Here is an 18,287-nt window from a genome sequence, read left to right on the forward strand (position 1 = left end):
AGGGCGGTGAAGCTTGGAACTCTCTCACAAACAGCAATTCACGCGACATCAATTGTTCATTTTAAATCTAAGATTGATAGATTTTCGTCAACCAAAGGTATTAAGGAATATGGGACAAAGGCGGGTATATGGAGTCTGTGCACATTCAGAGGCTGAAGTCCAAGCCATAAATAACATCTTTGCCAAGACGTATGAAAGCATAGGCCTTACACTAAACATCCGTAAGACAAAGGTCCTCTACCAACCTGATCCTGCCACACAGCACTGACCGCACCTCCCCCCCCCCGCCCCCCCCTCTCCAGTCATCAAATCCTTGGCATGGTCTTGGCAACATGGACCACTTTCCACACTGAGGAGCCTATTATCAGCAAGGGCAGCCATCGATGACGAGGTCCAACACCAGTGCAGCCTTCGGTCGCCTGAGGAAGAGAGTGTTCGAAGATCAGGCCCTCAAATCTGCCACCAAGCTTATGGTCTATAGGGCTGTAGTGATACCCACCCTCCTGTATGGCTCAGAGATGTGGACCATATAGAGTAGACATCTCAAATCATTGGAGAAATACCACCAACGATGTCTCTGCAAGATCCTGCAAATCCCCTGGGAGGACAGATGCATCAACGTCAGTGTTCTCGATCAGTTCAACATCCCCAGCATCGAAGCACTGACCACACTCGGCTAGCTCCGTTGGGCGGGCCATATTGTCCGCATATGACACAAGACTCCGAACTCTACATGGCAAATGAGCCCCAGGTGGGCAGAGGAAATGTTTCAAGGACACCCTCAAAGCCTCCTTGATAAAGTGCAACATCCCCACTGACACCTGGGAGTCCCTGGCCAAAGACCGCCCGAAGTGGAGGAAGAGCATCTGGGCAGGCACTGAGCACCTCGAGTCTCATCGCCGAGAGCATGCAGAAAGCAAGCGCAGGCAGCGGAAAGAGCGTGCGGCAAACCAGTCCCATCTTCCCTTTCCTCCAACGACTGTCCTACCTGTGACAGAGACTGTAATTCCCATATTGGACTGTACAGTCACCTGAGAATGGAAGTAAGCCTTCCTCGATTTCGAGGGACTGCCTATGATGATGATAGGGAGTTAGGCCACAGATCAGCTGTGATCTTATTGAATGGCGGAACAGCTGGAGGGGCTGAATGGCCTATTCCTGCTCCTATAAGAGGCCATAACCTCATGGGGTAGATACTTGATGATGAACCCAGCACATATTTGGGGGCGGGGGTGGTCTCCGATGGGGGCTTTTATTTGGCATCGGTTAAAGACTTGTACTTCTACATCGCCTTTCACAACCTCAGGACATCCCAAAGTGTTTTACAGCCAATCAAGTACTTTTGGAGCGTAGTCACTGTTGTAATACAAGAAACGCAGCAGCCAATTTGCGCTCTGCAAGATTCCAATAACAGAAATGTGATCTCAACCAGATCATCTGTTTTTACGATGTTGATTGAGGGATAAATATTGGCCAGAACACTGGGGAGAACTCCCCTGCTCTTCTTTGAAATAGTCCCCTCGGCACTGGGAGTGTTGGCCTCGATTGGCTGTTACTGAGCCAAGGGTATACTAGTGAGTGTGAGTGTGTGTGTGTGTGTACAATTCTGGATTATCAAAGCTAAATCTGTTGCTTCCTTTACAGTGGTGCAGTTCCCCCCGATGGGGGGGGGGGGGGTGTACAGTTCCCTCCTGGCCCCCCTCCCCCTCCCCTCCCACCCCAGTGGGTACAGTTCCCTGGTCTTTGCCACCCTAGATATCAGTACATTGTTCCTGTGTGAGCCACCATAGCATGTGCTGGGTGTACTGAGGGGCTGGGCGCCAGCTCTTGTGCTGTGGGTAAAGGGCCTGGCATGAGCAATTGGCACAGGTAAGCTGTCCATCATGGCACTGGGTATGAGTGGCAAACAGTCTGTCCTGGGAACATATCCCGGTGCCTTTAATGGGAACAAGAGTTTCAGGGCGATGGGAATGTAAACTGTGTCTATACGAGAGAAGTAAGTTTGGTGAAGGAAAAAAATGAAATTCTCAAACAATCGGTGGGAATCGGATTAAATCCCAGCGGCAGAATTAAGAGGACAAGAGTTTCTGTATAGAATAATTTAATAAATTACATAATTTTTATAATATCCGCCACAGTAAAGCTGGAGTGTGTCGTTCAGTTTAGGACAAGCATTAAAATCATCATCGATTCCCTGGGATAGAGACCATGTTTTCAAGTACCTCTATTATTTAAAAAAATTCATTCTGGGATGTGGGCGTCGCTGGCAAGGCCGGTATTTATTGCCCATCCCTAATGGCCCTTGAGAAGGTGGTGGTGAGCTGCCATATCTCAGACTTAAAATTATTAATTGAGTTAGCAACTTTTTTTGTGGGAGCGAGTTCCAGACTGCCACCGCCTTTTGTGTGAAGAAGTGTTTCTTAACTTCTCTCCAAATGGCCTAGCTCTGATTTTAAGGTTGTGTCTCCTTGTCCGAGACTCCCCCACCAGCGGACAAAGCTTCTCTCTGTCCACCCCATCAATTCCTTTCACAATCCTAAAAACCTCAATCAGGTCAGCCTTTAACCTTGTACATTCCTGGGAATACAAGGCTAGTTAATGTAATCTCTCCTCACAGTCTAACCCTGGAGCCCTGATAACATTCTGGTGAATCTTCCTTCCAAGGCCAATATATCCTTCCTAAGGCGTGGTGCCCAGACCTGTACACCGTGCTCCAGGTGTGGTCTAACCAGGGCTTTGTATAGCTGTAGCAAAACTTCCCTTTATATTCCAGCCCTCTAATTACAAAGGCTAACATTCCACCAGCCTTTGTGGCTATTGTTTTGTGCTTGACCACCACGTGTGAGTGAGCGGTCTACACAGAGCCAATGAACTGGCCGAGCCCGTTCCTCCTCCGGTACCTGCCCTACCTGCCCGACAGATTCAGTTGGCTGCAGAATGGGAAGTATTCGTAGTCGCTGGCGTCGGACTGCGTGGAGTCCTCGCTGGAGAAGAGCAGACTTGCGCCGGAGTAGTTGAGCAGCATCATCGCCTGTTCCTCAGCGGCCTTCAGCCGCCATTTCCAGGGTCTTTCCCGCAGGTTCCATCGCCCGGGGGGTGGATTCTGCCCTAGTCCCGGACCTGCCCAGTTAGCTGCCCCGCCCAGCTGGCAATAGCCCCCGCCTCTGCCCCGATCCTCTCTCTGTAACCCCCGCCTCTCGGGCATGGTGGGCTGACCGCTCGGGTCAACACTCAGTCTGAGCAGGTGAACCTGGGGCTGGAACAGCGCAGAATGTGCAAGTTGCTCTTGGACCTCCCGAGACACAGGAGCTGCTGCCAAGACCTGCAGGCCGATGCCGTTTCCTGGAGTCTGATTCACTGTCGCCAAACCAGTCTGAGGTGGGCCGCTGGAAGGTGCCTGGCCGGGCCAAGCCGTGCCAGGGGGGCATTTGCCGGTGGCACGATCGGAGATTAGCCGCAGTCCTGGGGGCCTGAGTGGCTGAGACTGAGGCTCGGTGGCCTGGATCTGGGGGTGGGTCCAGGCTGGGACTGGGCTGGTGCTGTGCAGGTTACCTTGAGATTGCAGTGGGTCAGGAGGGGACAGCATTGGCATCAGCTGGTCCTCAAACTGTTCATCGCACGACTGGTCAAAGTGTAGAGCAGAGAAGACCAGGTGTTGGCCTTGACCCACAGCGGACCCGATCGTCTCCCTATGGTGCTCCCTTCCTGGTGTGTTTCTCCAGGGATACCGCTTCCTGCCGGGGGCTGGGCCGAGGCCTGTACCACCCCCAACGCCGTGCTGACTGGCTGCGTTGTTCCGGTTCACAGTTTTCCCTCCTCCATTTGCTGTACCAGGTCGGTGGACCCTTGCCTGCCGCGCTCTCATCGCCGCTCTCCGCCCGTTCCGATGTCTCTCACTGCCACAGGTTGGCTCAGGATTGTTCCCTTGTCCCTCCACCCGAGGGTCAGGGGTCACGTGTTCCGCTCCAGCACGACAGCCTCCACTCCGGACAGATTCAGCGGAGCTGATCCCGGGAATTCCAGACCCCGTCTCACTGCCTGTCCGACTGGGATCTAAAACACAATATGCATTTAGTCATCGGTGCATTGGCATTGTGTCTGTTACTAAACATGTTTGGTGAGAGTTGCGTTCAACAAAGTGAAACCCGTCAGTGTGGCAGGTACAGCACGAGGTTAGATACAGAGTAAAGCTCCCTCTACACTGTCCCATCAAACACTCCCAGGGCAGGTACAGCACGAGGTTAGATACAGAGTAAAGCTCTCTCTACCCTGCCCCATCAAACACTCCCAAGGCAGGTAACAGCACGAGGTTAGATACAGAGTAAAGCTCTCTCTACCCTGCCCCATCAAACACTCCCAGGGCAGGTACAGCACGGGGTTAGATACAGAGTAAAGCTCTCTCTACCCTGCCCCATCAAACACTCCCAGGGCAGGTACAGCACGGGGTTAGATACAGAGTAAAGCTCCCTCTACACTGTCCCATCAAACACTCCCAGGGCAGGTACAGGGGGTTAGATACAGAGTAAAGCTCCCTCTACACTGTCCCATCAAACACTCCCAGGGCAGGTACAGGGGGTTAGATACAGAGTAAAGCTCTCTCTACACTGTCCCATCAAACACTCCCAGGGCAGGTACAGCACGGGGTTAGATACAGAGTAAAGCTCCCTCTAAATTGTCCCATCAAACACTCCCAGGGCAGGTACAGCACGGGTTAGATACAGAGTAAAGCCTTTTTAACAACCTTCTCAACTTGTCCTGCCCCCTTCAAAGATTTGTGTACATACAACCCCAGGTCTCTCTGTTCCCACACCCCCGTTAAAATTGTACCCTTTTTAAAAAAAAATATTCCCTCACATTATTCCTACCAAAATGTGTGGCTTCACACTTCCCTGCACTAAACGTCATCTGCCACGTGTCTGTCTGGACTAGGGTGGAGAGGAAGCTTCACTTGCACTGAGCACGTCTGTCTCCAGGGTTTAACACATTCATTCTCGGGAGGTGAGCACCGCTGGCAAGACCAACATTTATTGCCCATCCATAGTTGCCTTGGGTACAACTGATAGCGGAATCTGGGACATTGGCTGAAAGGTATAATTCTGTGAGTATGACTATGTCGGGCTGTTGCTTGACCAGGCTGTGGGACAGCTCTCCCAATTTTGGTACAAGTCTCCAGATGTTGGTGAGGAGGATTTTGCAAGTTTGACCGGGCTGCGTGAGCCGTTGTTGTGTCTGTAGCCGCTGCCGAGGCGATGCCGGGTCTTACTTTATCTTATTTGAGGTTAAACCCCACTTAAAATTCAAAATGCAATTTGACCTGTAAATACTTAACTCTAATTACACCACCATATTAGGATTTAGACTTAAACCGGAACAGAGTCCACGTAGCTTCCTCCCAAAGGCGGTAATTCAGGACTGGAATATCGGGTTCTTCATTGAAACATCTTTTGGTGTGGAAGCAAGTCATCCTCGTTCGAGGGACCACCTATGATGATGGTTTCAATGGAGTGTCTCGCTAGACCACTCCAGAGGGCAGTTTAGAGTCAAGCGCGTTGGTGTGGGACTGGAGTCACCTATAGGCCCAGACGGGGTAAGGGCGGCGGTGAACCAGTTGGGATTTTACGACAATCCGACAGCTTCACGGTCACTTTTACTGGCACCAACTTTTTATCAACAGATTTTTTTTTTTTATAAACGGAATTCAAATTCTCCAACTGCCCGTGGTGGGATTTGAACTCAATCCCTTGATTAGCAGCCCAGTAACAGAACCAGGCCACCACGCACCCTCCTGCACTGCTGGGTGGGCCAGGCAGCGACAGTAAAAGACGACAGCGTTGTTGAACTCACCGCGCTGGTCCAGCCTGTGCTGCTGTCGGATTTGCTGCACGAGTGCGAGCAGAACATCGGGAACAGACGTGGGAGGGTCGAGCAGGACAGAGACGAGAGCTTGTTCCCCCGGGGACAGGCATCGCACGTCCACACAGGCGCTCAGCAGCTGGCGAAGCAATGGGGACAAAGTGTTACTTTCCTGTTGCGCGCCCCCCCCCCCCATCACCCCTCCTCCCGAGGGGGTGTAACACTCGGGGTAGCAAGCATAGCGAAAGGGCCGCGGGTGGAGGGGGAGAAATGGTTTCTATAACCCCCACCCACCCTCCAACTTTCAGGGTGACACGGAGCTGATAAAGTTGGTGGGGTGGGATAGAACCAGAGAATGAATGAACCCCGAGTGCTGTGTTAGTGTGGGAGGTGCGGACGGACAGGGGATACCCGGCTGCTATGGTCTGATACGGCCGTAAGCAGTGGGCACATTGCACCCGTATATAACTCGCTCTCCTGGACTGGAGGGTGAGAGTGCAACTTCTACACAGGGTGGTCAGACAGAGGCGAGTGGTTTCCCTGTGGGTCGGGGGGGTGCCCTCTATGGGCAGGGGTCTGTGGGCAGGGCGGGGGGCTCTTTGGGCAGGGACAGAGTGGGTCTGTGGGCAGGGAGGGAGGGAGTGGGTCTGTAGGGAGGGAGGGGGATGGGCGGGAGTGGGGTCTCTGTGGGTAGGGACGGAGTGGGTCTGTGGGCAGGGAGGGAGGGGGATGGGCAGGAGGGGGGTCTCTGTGGGCAGGGACGGAGTGGGTCTGTGGGTAGGAGTCTATGGGCAGGGACGGAGTGGGTCTGTCGGCAGGGAGGGAGGGGGATCTCTGTGGGTAGGGGTCTGTGGGCAGGGACGGAGTGGGTCTGTGGGTAGGAGTCTATGGGCAGGGACGGAGTGGGTCTGTGGGCAGGGACGGAGTGGGTCTGTGGGCAGGGAGGGAGGGGGATGGGCGGGAGGGGGGTCTCTGTGGGTAGGAGTCTATGGGCAGGGACGGAGTGGGTCTGTGGGCAGGGAGGGAGGGGGGTCTCTGTGGGCAGGGACAGAGTGGGTCTGTGGGCAGGGAGGGAGGGGGATGGGCGGGAGGGGGGTCTCTGTGGGTAGGAGTCTATGGGCAGGGACGGAGTGGGTCTGTGGGCAGGGAGGGAGGGGGGTCTCTGTGGGCAGGGACGGAGTGGTTCTGTGGGCAGGGAGGGAGGGGGATGGGCGGGAGGGGGGTCTCTGTGGGTAGGAGTCTATGGGCAGGGACGGAGTGGGTCTGTGGGCAGGGAGGGAGGGGGATGGGCGGGAGGGGGGTCTCTGTGGGCAGGGACGGAGTGGGTCTGTAGGGAGGGAGGGGGATGGGCGGGAGTGGGGTCTCTGTGGGTAGGGGTCTGTGGGCAGGGGTCTATGGGCAGGGACGGAGTGGGTCTGTAGGGAGGGAGGGGGATGGGCGGGAGGGGGGTCTCTGTGGGCAGGAGTCTGTGGGTGGGGCGGGGAAGAGACGGTGTCTCTGTGCCGGTTACCTGGTTGATCCTGGGCTGGGGTAGGGCGCTCTCCAGCCGCTCCAGGAACTCCCACAGCAGTCGCTGAGCTGCAGCCATGAACAGGTTGCCGTACTCCTCCTCCAGCTCATCCTAGAGTGCAAACAGTGGGAACACACAGTCATTTCACCCAAGTCTGCTCCATTGTGATTGGACTCACAGCTGAGGAACACGTTCTCCAAACGTACACACGGAGCGGGGTCTGATCGAGACCAAGGGTCAGAGGCGTCTCGGGCAACACTGACTGAAGCAACGGAATGAGCGGCTCCAACTCACGGGTTCCGATCGAAGAACAATGTGAGAGGGGTTTGAGGGCTGCACCACATTTGCAGATACAAATTCTGGCTCAGTGGGCAGCACCCGCGGCTCTCAGTCAGAAGCTCGTGGGTTCAAGTACCACTCCAGGAACTTGAGTACAAAAGTCAGGCTGACAGTTCAGTGTAGTACTGAGGGAGTGCTGCACTGTCGGAGGAGCAGTACTGAGGGAGTGCTACACTGTCGGAGGGGCAGTACTGAGGGAGTGCTGCACTGTCGGAGGGACAGTACTGAGGGAGCGTTGCATTGTCAGAGGGGCCCACTCTTACCTGCAGGTACTGCTCCCGGTACTCCTCATCCCGGATCAACAGCAGAACCTGTTTACGGAACTGCAGCAGGCACTGTCGCTCTCTCACAGCGTCTCTCCTAGTCTGTGGGGAAACATAACCGATGGTTACATCACCGCAGAGCCAGACCCTGTCCCACAGACACACGGACCCCGTCCCACAGACACACGGACCCCGTCCCACAGACACACGGACCCCGACACACGGACCCCGACCCACCGACACACGGACCCCGTCCCACAGACACACGGACCCCGTCCCACAGACCCCGTCCCACAGACACACATAAGAAATAGGAGCAGGAGTAGGCCATACGGCCCCTCGAGCCTGCTCCGCCATTCAATAAGATCATGGCTAATCATTGATCTCAACTCCACTTTCCTGCCCAATCTCCATTAGTCTTGATTCCCCTAGAACATAAGAACATAAGAATTAGGAACAGGAGTAGGCCATCTAGCCCCTTGAGCCTGCTCCGCCAGTCAATAAGATCATGGCTGATCTGGCCGTGGACTCAGCTCCACTTACCCGCCCGCTCCCCATAACCCTTAATTCCCTCATTGGTTAAAAATCTATCTATCTGTGATTTGAATACATTCAATGAGCTAGCCTCAACTGCTTCCTTGGGCAGAGAATTCCATAGATTCACAACCCTCTGGGAGAAGAAATTCCTTCTCAACTCGGTTTTAAATTGGCTCCCCCGTATTTTGAGGCTGTGCCCCCTAGTTCTAGTCTCCCCGACCAGTGGAAACAACCTCTGCCTCTATCTTGTCTATCCCTTTCATTATTTTAAATGTTTTTATTAGATCACCCCTCATCCTTCTGAACTCCAACGAGTAAAGACCCAGTCTACTCAATCTATCATCATAAGGTAAACCCCTCATCTCCGGAATCAGCCTAGTGAATCGTCTCTGTACCCCCTCCAAAGCCAGTATATCCTTCCTTAAGTAAGGTGACCAAAACTGTACACAGTACTCCAGGTGCGGCCTCACCAATACACTGTACAGTTGCAGCAGGACCTCCCTGCTTTTGTACTCCATCCCTCTCGCAATGAAGGCCACTGGATAAAGGCCTAGCTCTGTCAAGCCCGTATGGTGGCTGATGTGCAACGGTCACCACACATTAAAAAAAATCCAATCACAGGCATCTTCCACCCCTTTGATTGGAGTTCAGGAATGCAATATCGGGTCCTTCATTGAAACATCTGTGAATTTGTCCCTTTTGGTGTGGAAGCAAGTCATCCTCGTTCGAGTGACTGCCGATGATGATAATATCCTTTTTATAACATGATGACTAGAATTGGACATATACAGTCTTACAAGTATATATCATACAGTTCTTACATGCATAATTAGATATTTTGCATCTCTGACAAAGATAAGTGCCATAAATGTAGCCTGTCTGAGACCTTTTTTTTTTAAAAACAGACACACTTATCACAATGCTTATCCTTCTCAATTTCAAACAGTATGATCTATTTTTCATTGTCTTTATTTAATCGATAAAAAATAAATATATGGCAATGCTCTACCAATTACATGATGAGACAACATTGGCTTGTAATCCTTGTAATTGGCTTGTAATCCTGAGTTCAAAATGGTGGGTCTCAGCAATGTTATGAAGAGATTAGGTTAATTATATATAGTTTTTTTTTTAAAAGGAATTATTAAAAGTAACAATTTTTTCACACAAATTGTTGAGGCAGTTATCAAAGTTGTGGCATATAAAACTACTTCATTAAAGCTATATAATTTCCTCAGTAATTCAATTTCTAAAGATCTCCATTAAAGAAGTTAAGTCCAAAACAAACCTGCTTGAAAACCATCTTGAAAAGATCAATAAATAGGAGCGCGTATGGCTTGCGTACTTGCATTGCTGAGCTGCACGTTTTGTTTCTTGCTGCTGGCACATAAACCAAGAGCGAACAGCAGAGGTCAGCATCACCAGTGCAGCAACTGCCAGCTTTTATTTCTTCAAAATACTGCAGATGCTGGAAATCTAAAATAAAAACAGTGCTGAAGATACTCAGTAACCAGTGGGGTGCTGCAGGGATCAGTGCTGGGACCCCAACTATTTACAATCTATATTAACGACTTGGAGAAAGGGACAGAGTGTAACATAGCCAAGTTTGCTGACAATACAAAGATGGGAGGAAAAGCAATGTGTGAGGAGGACACAAAAAATCTGCAACAGGACATAGACAGGCTAAGTGAATGGGCAAAAATTTGGCAGATGGAGTATAATGTTGGAAAGTGTGAGGTTATGCACTTTGGCAGAAAAAATCAAAGAGCATTATTTAAATGGAGAAAGATTGCAAAGTGCTGCAGTACAGCGAGACCTGGGGGTACTTGTGCATGAAACACAAAAGGATAGTATGCAGGTACAGCAAGTGATCAGGAAGACCAATGGTATCTTGGCCTTTATTGCAAAGGGGATGGAGTATAAAAGCAGGGAAGTCTTGTTACAGCTGTACAGGGTATTGGTGAGGCCACACCGGGAATACTGCGTGCAGTTTTGGTTTCCATATTTACGAAAGGATATACTTGCTGTGGAGCCAGTTCAGAGAAGGTTCACTAGGTTGATTCCGAGGATGAGGGGATTGATTTCTGAGGAAAGGTTGAGTAGGTTGGGCCTCTACTCATTGGAATTCAGAAGAATGAGAGGTGATCTTATAGAAACATACAAGATTATGAGGGGGCTTGACAAGGTGGATGCAGAGAGGATGTTTCCACTGATAGGGGAGACTAGAACTAGAGGGCATGATCTTAGAATAAGGGGCCGCCCATTTAAAACTGAGATGAGGAGAAATTTCTTCTCTCAGAGGGTTGTGGATCTGTGGAATTCGCTGCCTCAGAGAGCTGTGGAAGCTGGGACATTAAATAAATTTAAGTCAGAAATAGACAGTTTCTTAAACGATAAGGGAATAAGGGGTCATGGGGAGCGGGCGGGGAAGTGGAGCCGAGTCCATGATCAGATCAGCCATGAACTCATTGAATGGCGGAGCAGGCCCGAGGAGCCCCATAGTCCACTCCTGCTCCTAATTCTTATGTCCTTACGTTCTTTTCAGGCAGCATCTGTGAAGAGAGAAACCGAGTTAACTTTTCAGGTCAATGACCGACCTGAAATGTTAACTCTATTTCTCGCTTCACAGATGCTGCCTGACCTGCTGAGTATTTCTAGCACTTTCAGCTTTTATTTCTTCTTCTTCTTCATTGGAAAACATTTTATAACAAATTTTTCTTTGAAATGGGATTTGTTTTGCATGCTAGTTTCTTTCGTGAAGATATTTTGCGACAAAATATGGGTCATTGTAGCTTTAAGTTCTGACTCCAAAAATCTATCCATCTCAGCCTTGAATATACTCAGAGACTCAGCATCTACAGCCCTATGGGGAAGAGAATTCCAAAGATTCACAACCCTCTGAATGAAAACATTCCTCCTAATCTCTGTCTTAAATGGCCTACACCTTATCCTGAGACTGTGACCCCTAGTTCTAGACCTGGGGAAACAACCGATCAGTACCCTGTCAATCCCCTTCAGAATCTTGTATGTTTCAATGAGATCACCTCTCATTCTTCTAAACTCCAGAGAGTATAGGGCCATTCTACACAATCTCTCATCCCAGGAATCAATCTTGTGAACCACCAAGGCAAGTATATTCTTCCTTAGATAAGGAGACTAGAACTGTACACAGTACTCCAGGTGTAGTCTCACCAAGGTCCTGTACAATTGTAGCAAGACTTCCTTACTCTTATACTCCCCCTTGCAATAAAGGACAACATACTATTTGCTTGCTGTACCTGCATGCTAGCTTTCTGGGTTTCTTGCACAAGGATACCCAAATCTCTCTGAACACCAACATTTAAAAGTTTCTCACCATTTAAAAAATATTCTGTTTTTCTAATCTTTCTACCAAAGTGAATAAACTCACATTTCCCATTCATGTCAAGTCACATGACATGACACAGTTTGCAAATGTTATTGCATTATTGCCCCACAGTTTTTAATACAACCTACGCAGATGCATTCAATCGGTAAAGTTTGGATTGTACTTTAATCTTGGTTTCTGATTTCAAAACTCGGACATTGCTTATACTCCTTGCTTAGGGTCTAGCACCTGAGGTAATAACATTGTTAGTAAACCATGCTGTGCAATTTCAGTGCTGCGTTTAATTTATTTCCTGATATTTTGAGCACGATTAACATTCTTGGCCCTTACTGCAATAGTTAAGTGGCCATCAAACCACTTAAGAAGTGTTAAATGAGTGTAATTGCAGGTGAGTCCTGATTGATCAGATTTCTGCTGGTGAGGCTGAAATCCTATAATCCAGACCGAACTCAGCCAGCAGTCTGAAGCTCGCATTTGTTTTGGTTATTGTTAAAATAAAATAATAGTGTCAAGATTAACATCCCGATTTCTCACAGTGCCCATCAAATTTTGAAAGATTGGTGCTTTCAAAGATATGATTTTTTTCTCTCTCTCTGCTGTACCAATATCAGAGTCAGTCACTGTGGAAGCAGAAGAGGGATCAGGAAAATACTGTCAGCTTTACCACTCACAACACAGCACTGAGAACAGTATGACCTTTCCTAAATGCCCATTAATTTACACATGATGCAGTCTCTGCAGAAAACTGTTACTTTTTTCCAAGAGTAAATTTAATGTTTCTCTACAATTTTAAAATTATTTTTTTCTTGAAATGCAACATTTTTATGATATTCAATTATATTTTTTATATATACATTTCAACTGGTTACTTATTCATTGCCAACAGAGTGGCTATTGAATGAATAAAAACAATGTAGTAAATTCACCATTCATACATACTTGTGTAATGTGGAGTCTGTGACAATGGGGCTGGACTTTCCATCGGGATCACCCAGTTACCACCCATTTAACCGCTGAGATTGAGTTTAACACCCATATTTGATTCAAATAGAAACTAACACCCAATTATTGCCCATTTATCGCCGGCGTAACTTTCGGCACACAGTTAACGCTGGGAATTAGCTGAACCGCCCGCCCATATTCTTTTTTTCAAAATCTGACGTCATCAGTCGTGAACCACCCAGAAGCCTGTTTATAATGGAAACCATCGCCCAAATACCGTCCAGATTATCGCCGAGCGTTACTTTCGGCATCTCGCCCACATACCGCCCCAATGATCGCTCACCCAAAAAAACGCTCACGAAAAGCTGCACTCACACGGACCCCGTCCCGCAAATACACAGACCCTGTACCCCAGAACCACGGACCCTGTCCCCCAGACACACGGACCCTGTCCCCCAGACACACACACACAGCTTCAGTCCCCCAGACACACGGACCCTGTCCCCCAGACACACACACACAGCTTCAGTCCCCCAGACACACGGACCCTGTCCCCCAGACACACACACACACACAGCTTCAGTCCCCCAGACACACACACACAGCTTCAGTCCCCCAGACACACGGACCCTGTCCCCCAGACACACGGACCCTGTCCCCCAGACACACAGACCCTGTCCCACAGACACACAGACAGCGCCAGTCCCCGACACACACTGCCCCTGTCCCACACAGGTATCACTTTCAGCAGCTGCTGTGTGCACACAATCACATACTGCAGGTGAAGCAACAATCAACAGTTTGTGGGGAGAAGTCTAAATTTATGATATTAAAGCCCCCCCAATAAACAAAACAAAAAAAAAACATTTATTAGAAAAAGGGGCAGATCGGGGGGCACTTGATCTAACGTTTATTTTGTTCCCCCAAAAGAGTTGTGGGGAGAAGTCTGTCAGAAAAAGGACAGGAAGGGGCGGGGGATTGAGCGTGTACAGCAATATCCAAACGCAGACCGGGCGAGAGCCGCTGACAAGCTTGTGGCCATTTCTGGCCCTCAGTTACGAAGAAGCCGAGGGCTCTAGCACCTCCCCAGTAACCGGGGAGAGGAGCCTCCGTCGGGCACAATCCACACACACAAACTCACCGCCCTGGGGTGGCCGGGAACCTGACGGGGGAAGTATCGGTCTAGAGTCTGAAGGATGTCCAACAAGCTCCGTCGCTGCACAAACATCTCCATCACCAGCTGCACAGGGAAAGGAGTTCAGAAATATCCTGTTGGTATCGCACCTCGTCACACAGGAAAAAGAGCAAACATTTATACAGCCCTCCCGGGATGTGATATATGGGGGGTCTTGCGGTGTAATATACGGGGGGTTCGGGGTATGATATATGGGGGGTCTCGGGGTGTGATATATGGGGGGTTCGGGGTGTGATACACGGGAGGGGTCTCGGGGTATGAAATATGGGGGGTTCGGGGTGTGATACACGGGGGGTTCGGGGTGTGATACACGGGGGGTTCGGGGTGTGATATACGGGGGGTTCGGGGTGTGATATACGGGGGGTTCGGGGTGTGATACACGGGGGGTCTCGGGGTATGAAATATGGGGGGTTCGGGGTGTGATATACGGGGGGTTCGGGGTGTGATACACGGGGGGTTCGGGGTGTGATACACGGGGGGTTCGGGGTGTGATACACGGGGGGTTCGGGGTGTGATATACGGGGGGTTCGGGGTGTGATACACGGGGGGTCTCGGGGTGTGATATATGGGGGGTCTCGGGGTGTGATATATGGGGGGTCTCGGGGTGTGATATATGGGGGGTCTCGGGGTGTGATATACGGGGGGTCTCGGGGTGTGATATACGGGGGGTCTCGGGGTGTGATATATGGGGGGGTCTCGGGGTGTGATACACGGGGGGTCTCGGGGTGTGATATACGGGGGGTTCGGGGTATGATATATGGGGGTCTCGGGGTGTGATATATGGGGGGTCTCGGGGTGTGATACACGGCGGGTTGGGGGTGAATTTCCTGCCCAGCGCTCCTCGGTCTGTTTTGCTGATCCAACGCCACTCTTGGTCATGCGACATTATCCTGGCAGACTTCTCAGCCTTTGCTGTTCCTGATTGCCTCCCCTCCCCTCCCCAGCACTCAGTCCCCTGGGTGTGGGGTATGACCCTGGGTTGGTCAGTGCCCAGCTGGGATTAGTGCAGTGACGGGTTATTAGCAGAGTATTAAGTATTAAGTATTAGCAGAGTTTTACATTCTCCTTCACCAGTAACACCGCTCGGAATTGCCCAGATCGTACCTTGGCTTTGAAAGCAATGCAGAGCTTGAGGTAATGCCGGTAAGTGATGAGGCCCGCAGCCTGCTGCCAGATCATCTTCACAAAGTCCAGGACTCTCTCGTAATGCTCGGGACAGCGTCTCGTCACACTGCTCCACAACCCGGTGGCGATCAGACGTAGCGGCAGCGCACCGCGCTCGGGGATCGCAGTCTCCCGTCCCTCCAGGCAAACTGCAGGGGGGGAATTAAACAGGGGACGATTAGTGAGTACCCCCTTGGGGTGGTCGTACGGACCAGACAAGTCTCAGATTTGGGCTCCAGTCTGTACTGTCTCCCTCAATCCCAGCCAGGCTCAGCGGAGGGGTGGGAAGGGGGCACGGGAAATGGTGGTAAAGGGGGGAGGGGGTAAAAGGGGGGAGGGGGTAAAAGGGGGGAGGGGGTGGAGCAGTGTTAAAGGGGAGAGGGGGGGTTATGGGGGGAGGTTAAGGAGAGATGGGGGGGGGGAGGTTAAGGAGAGATGGGGGGGAGGTTATGGAGAGATGGGGGGAGGGGCGGTTAAGGGGAGATGAGGGTTTGAGGGTGGGGGGGTTATGGGGAGATGGGGGTGGGGGGGTTAAGGGGAGAAGGGGGTGGGGGGGTCAAGGGGGAGTTAGTGGGAGGGGGGGTTATGGGGAGTGGGAGGGGGGGTTAAGGGGAGATGGGGAGGGGGAGACGGGGGTTTGGGGGGGTTAAGGGGAGACGGGAGGGGTTAAGGGAGATGGGGGGGTAAGGGAGATAGGGGGGTTAAGGGAGATGGGGGAGGGGGGGTTAAGGGAGATGGGGGAGGGGGGGTTAAGGGAGATGGGGGGAGGGGGGGTTAAGGGAGATGGGGGAGGGGGGGTTAAGGGAGATGGGGGGAGGGGGGGTTAAGGGAGATGGGGGGAGGGGGGTTTAAGGGAGATGGGGGGAGGGGGGTTTAAGGGAGATGGGGGGAGGGGGGGTTAAGGGGAGATGGGGGGTTAAGGGGGTGGGGGGGTTAAGGGGAGATGGGGGAGAGGGGTTATAGGGGGAGGGGGGGTTATGGGGGGAGGGGGGGAGATGGGGGAGGGGGGGTTAAGGGGAGATGGGGGAGGGGGGGGTTAAGGGGAGATGGGGGGATTAAGGGGAGATGGGGGGAGGGGGGTTTAAGGGGAGATGAGGGGAGGGGGGGTTAAGGGGAGATGGGGGGTTAAGGGGAGATGGGGGGTTAAGGGGAGATGGGGGGTTAAGGGGAGATGGGATGGGAGGGGGGGTTAATGGAGATGGGGGGAGGGGGGTTTAAGGGAGATGGGGGGAGGGGGGGTTAAGGGGAGATGGGGGGGGTTAAGGGGAGGGGGGGTTAAGGGGGTGGGGGGGTTTGGGGGAGGGGGGGTTAGGGGGGGGAGGGGGGGTTAAGGGGAGATGGGGGAGGGGGGGTTATGGGGGGAGGGGGGGGAGGGGGGGTTAAGGGGAGATGGGGGAGGGGGGGTTAAGGGGAGATGGGGGGATTAAGGGGAGATGGGGGGAGGGGGGTTTAAGGGGAGATGAGGGGAGGGGGGGTTAAGGGGAGATGGGGAGGGGAGGGGGGGTTAAGGGGAGATGGGGAGGGGAGGGGGGGTTAATGGGGGAGGGGTGGGTTAATGGGGGAGGGGGGGTTAAGGGGAGATGGGGGGGTTAAGGGGAGATGGGGAGGGGAGGGGAGGGGAGGGGGGGTTAAGGGGAGATGGGAGGGGAGGGGGGGTTAAGGGAGATGGGGGGTTTGGGGGGAGGGGGGGTTAAGGGAGATGGGGGGTTTGGGGGGAGGGGGGGTTAAGGGAGGGGGGGGTTAAGGGAGATGGGGGGAGGGGGGGTTAAGGGAGATGGGGGGAGGGGGGGTTAAGGGGAGGGGAGATGGGAGGAGAGCAGGACACAGGCTGGTCAAAGGATGGGAAGGTAATTGACTGATTTTCTGGAATTGCTTCTTTGAATTTAACAACAATTTGTATTTATATAGCGCCTTTAACGTAGCAAAAAGTCCCAAGAATACGATTGGTTGGGTGAGCAGCAGGAGCCAGTTATGGTGCAGCCATTCTACAATTGTAACATGATTACAGCGTTCGATCCAGGACTCTGAGTCAAACGGACTCCACTCCGGTGCCTGATCCAGGAAATCAAAGCAAGAAACAAACTTATTTTCTAATTGTCCATTACACTTGATATAAACAGGTAGAGCCCGAGACTCTCTAACCAGGGAGGCTCCCTGGGGCAGGCACAGACTCTGACAGACTCTCCTGGGAGGTGGGTCACAGCTCAGTGAATCCTGCAGAAAATTCTGAATGAATTCCCTCGCTCGCATTAACCCACCCATGCTCACTCAGCATCGCTCAGACAGCTTCCAATTACCTCCCCCACCCCCGGTCTGCAGGACTCCCTGCGGAACCCTTCCCTCCGGCCTGAGGGTGGAGTCTATGTTGTGACACAGGGGTCCAGGAGTTGGGAAATCAGCAATCGAGGGGGCTCAGTGTCGGTGATTGAGAGCCCAGTGCCGCAACACCCTGTTGCATACAAATCTCCAGACTGAGTCTCAGTCAGATGTTCCACCATGGGAACCATCGCAGCCGAGCCTCATCCTGTGCTCGGCCAATATCCACTGTGAGCAGAGCTGGAAAGTGTGATTGGGAGCGGAAATTCTGGCAGCTTTCTCTCCCTCCCTAACCGAGGTCACTGAAGCTAATTGAGGCATCCCTGCTGCAGCCCAAACAATGCAGAGGGAAGGAGCAACCTCACTGGTCTAAAAAAAGGTGGGGGGAGGGTATGGCCCTCAGCTGAATGGTTACTCAGTCAGTCTTTGTGCATTTCCTGTAACAGCAGTTATACGTTTATAAACAGAACTGTTGCTGCACGTCTAATAACGAAATCATCTGCAGTTCATTACCGAGAATATTACAACGTGTAGATTCTTGCGGGGGTACAATGGAGAATCTTTGGGATCTTCAACCAAGTGAGTATTCTCCAGGAGTGAGAGACATTGCACAGACAACCTATTTAACTGCAGTGCAGTACTGAGGGAGCACCACACTGTCGGAGGGGCAGTACTGAGGGAGCACCACACTGTCGGAGGGGCAGTGCTGAGGGAGCACCACACTGTCGGAGGGGCAGTGCTGAGGGAGCGCCACACTGTCGGAGGGGCAGTGCTGAGGGAGCGCCGCACTGTCGGAGGGGC

At 52.0% G+C, this 18,287-nt stretch overlaps 2 protein-coding genes across 2 annotated transcripts in view; one reads left to right on the forward strand and one right to left on the reverse strand.

The window, feature by feature from the left end:
• LOC139242058 (Fanconi anemia core complex-associated protein 24-like) overlaps positions 1-18,287 on the forward strand; it is a 73,759-nt gene that overhangs the window by 30,669 nt on the left and 24,803 nt on the right. The window lies entirely within an intron of this gene.
• On the reverse strand, positions 1,743-17,432 carry LOC139242060 (uncharacterized). The gene is made up of 7 exons (XM_070870207.1): positions 17,429-17,432; positions 15,111-15,319; positions 13,953-14,051; positions 7,966-8,067; positions 7,364-7,474; positions 5,845-5,992; positions 1,743-4,053 (listed from the first exon to the last, which is right to left on the reverse strand). Exons 1-7 carry the CDS (start codon positions 17,430-17,432, stop codon positions 2,906-2,908), a joined length of 1,821 nt encoding a protein of 606 aa, XP_070726308.1. The 3' UTR covers positions 1,743-2,905.

Source organism: Pristiophorus japonicus, unplaced genomic scaffold, assembly GCF_044704955.1.
Source record: "Pristiophorus japonicus isolate sPriJap1 unplaced genomic scaffold, sPriJap1.hap1 HAP1_SCAFFOLD_1180, whole genome shotgun sequence".
NCBI lineage: Eukaryota > Metazoa > Chordata > Chondrichthyes > Pristiophoridae > Pristiophorus > Pristiophorus japonicus.

Bases quoted from the DNA above. Each gene is read 5' to 3' on its own strand.
- LOC139242060 (XM_070870207.1), bottom strand. The intron at 14,052-15,110 runs GTACGATCTGGG...TTCCCTGTGCAG, and splicing joins GCATTGCTTTCAAAGCCAAG to CTGGTGATGGAGATGTTTGT. The intron at 4,054-5,844 runs GTGAGTTCAACA...ATTGTGTTTTAG, and splicing joins GCACAGGCTGGACCAGCGCG to ATCCCAGTCGGACAGGCAGT.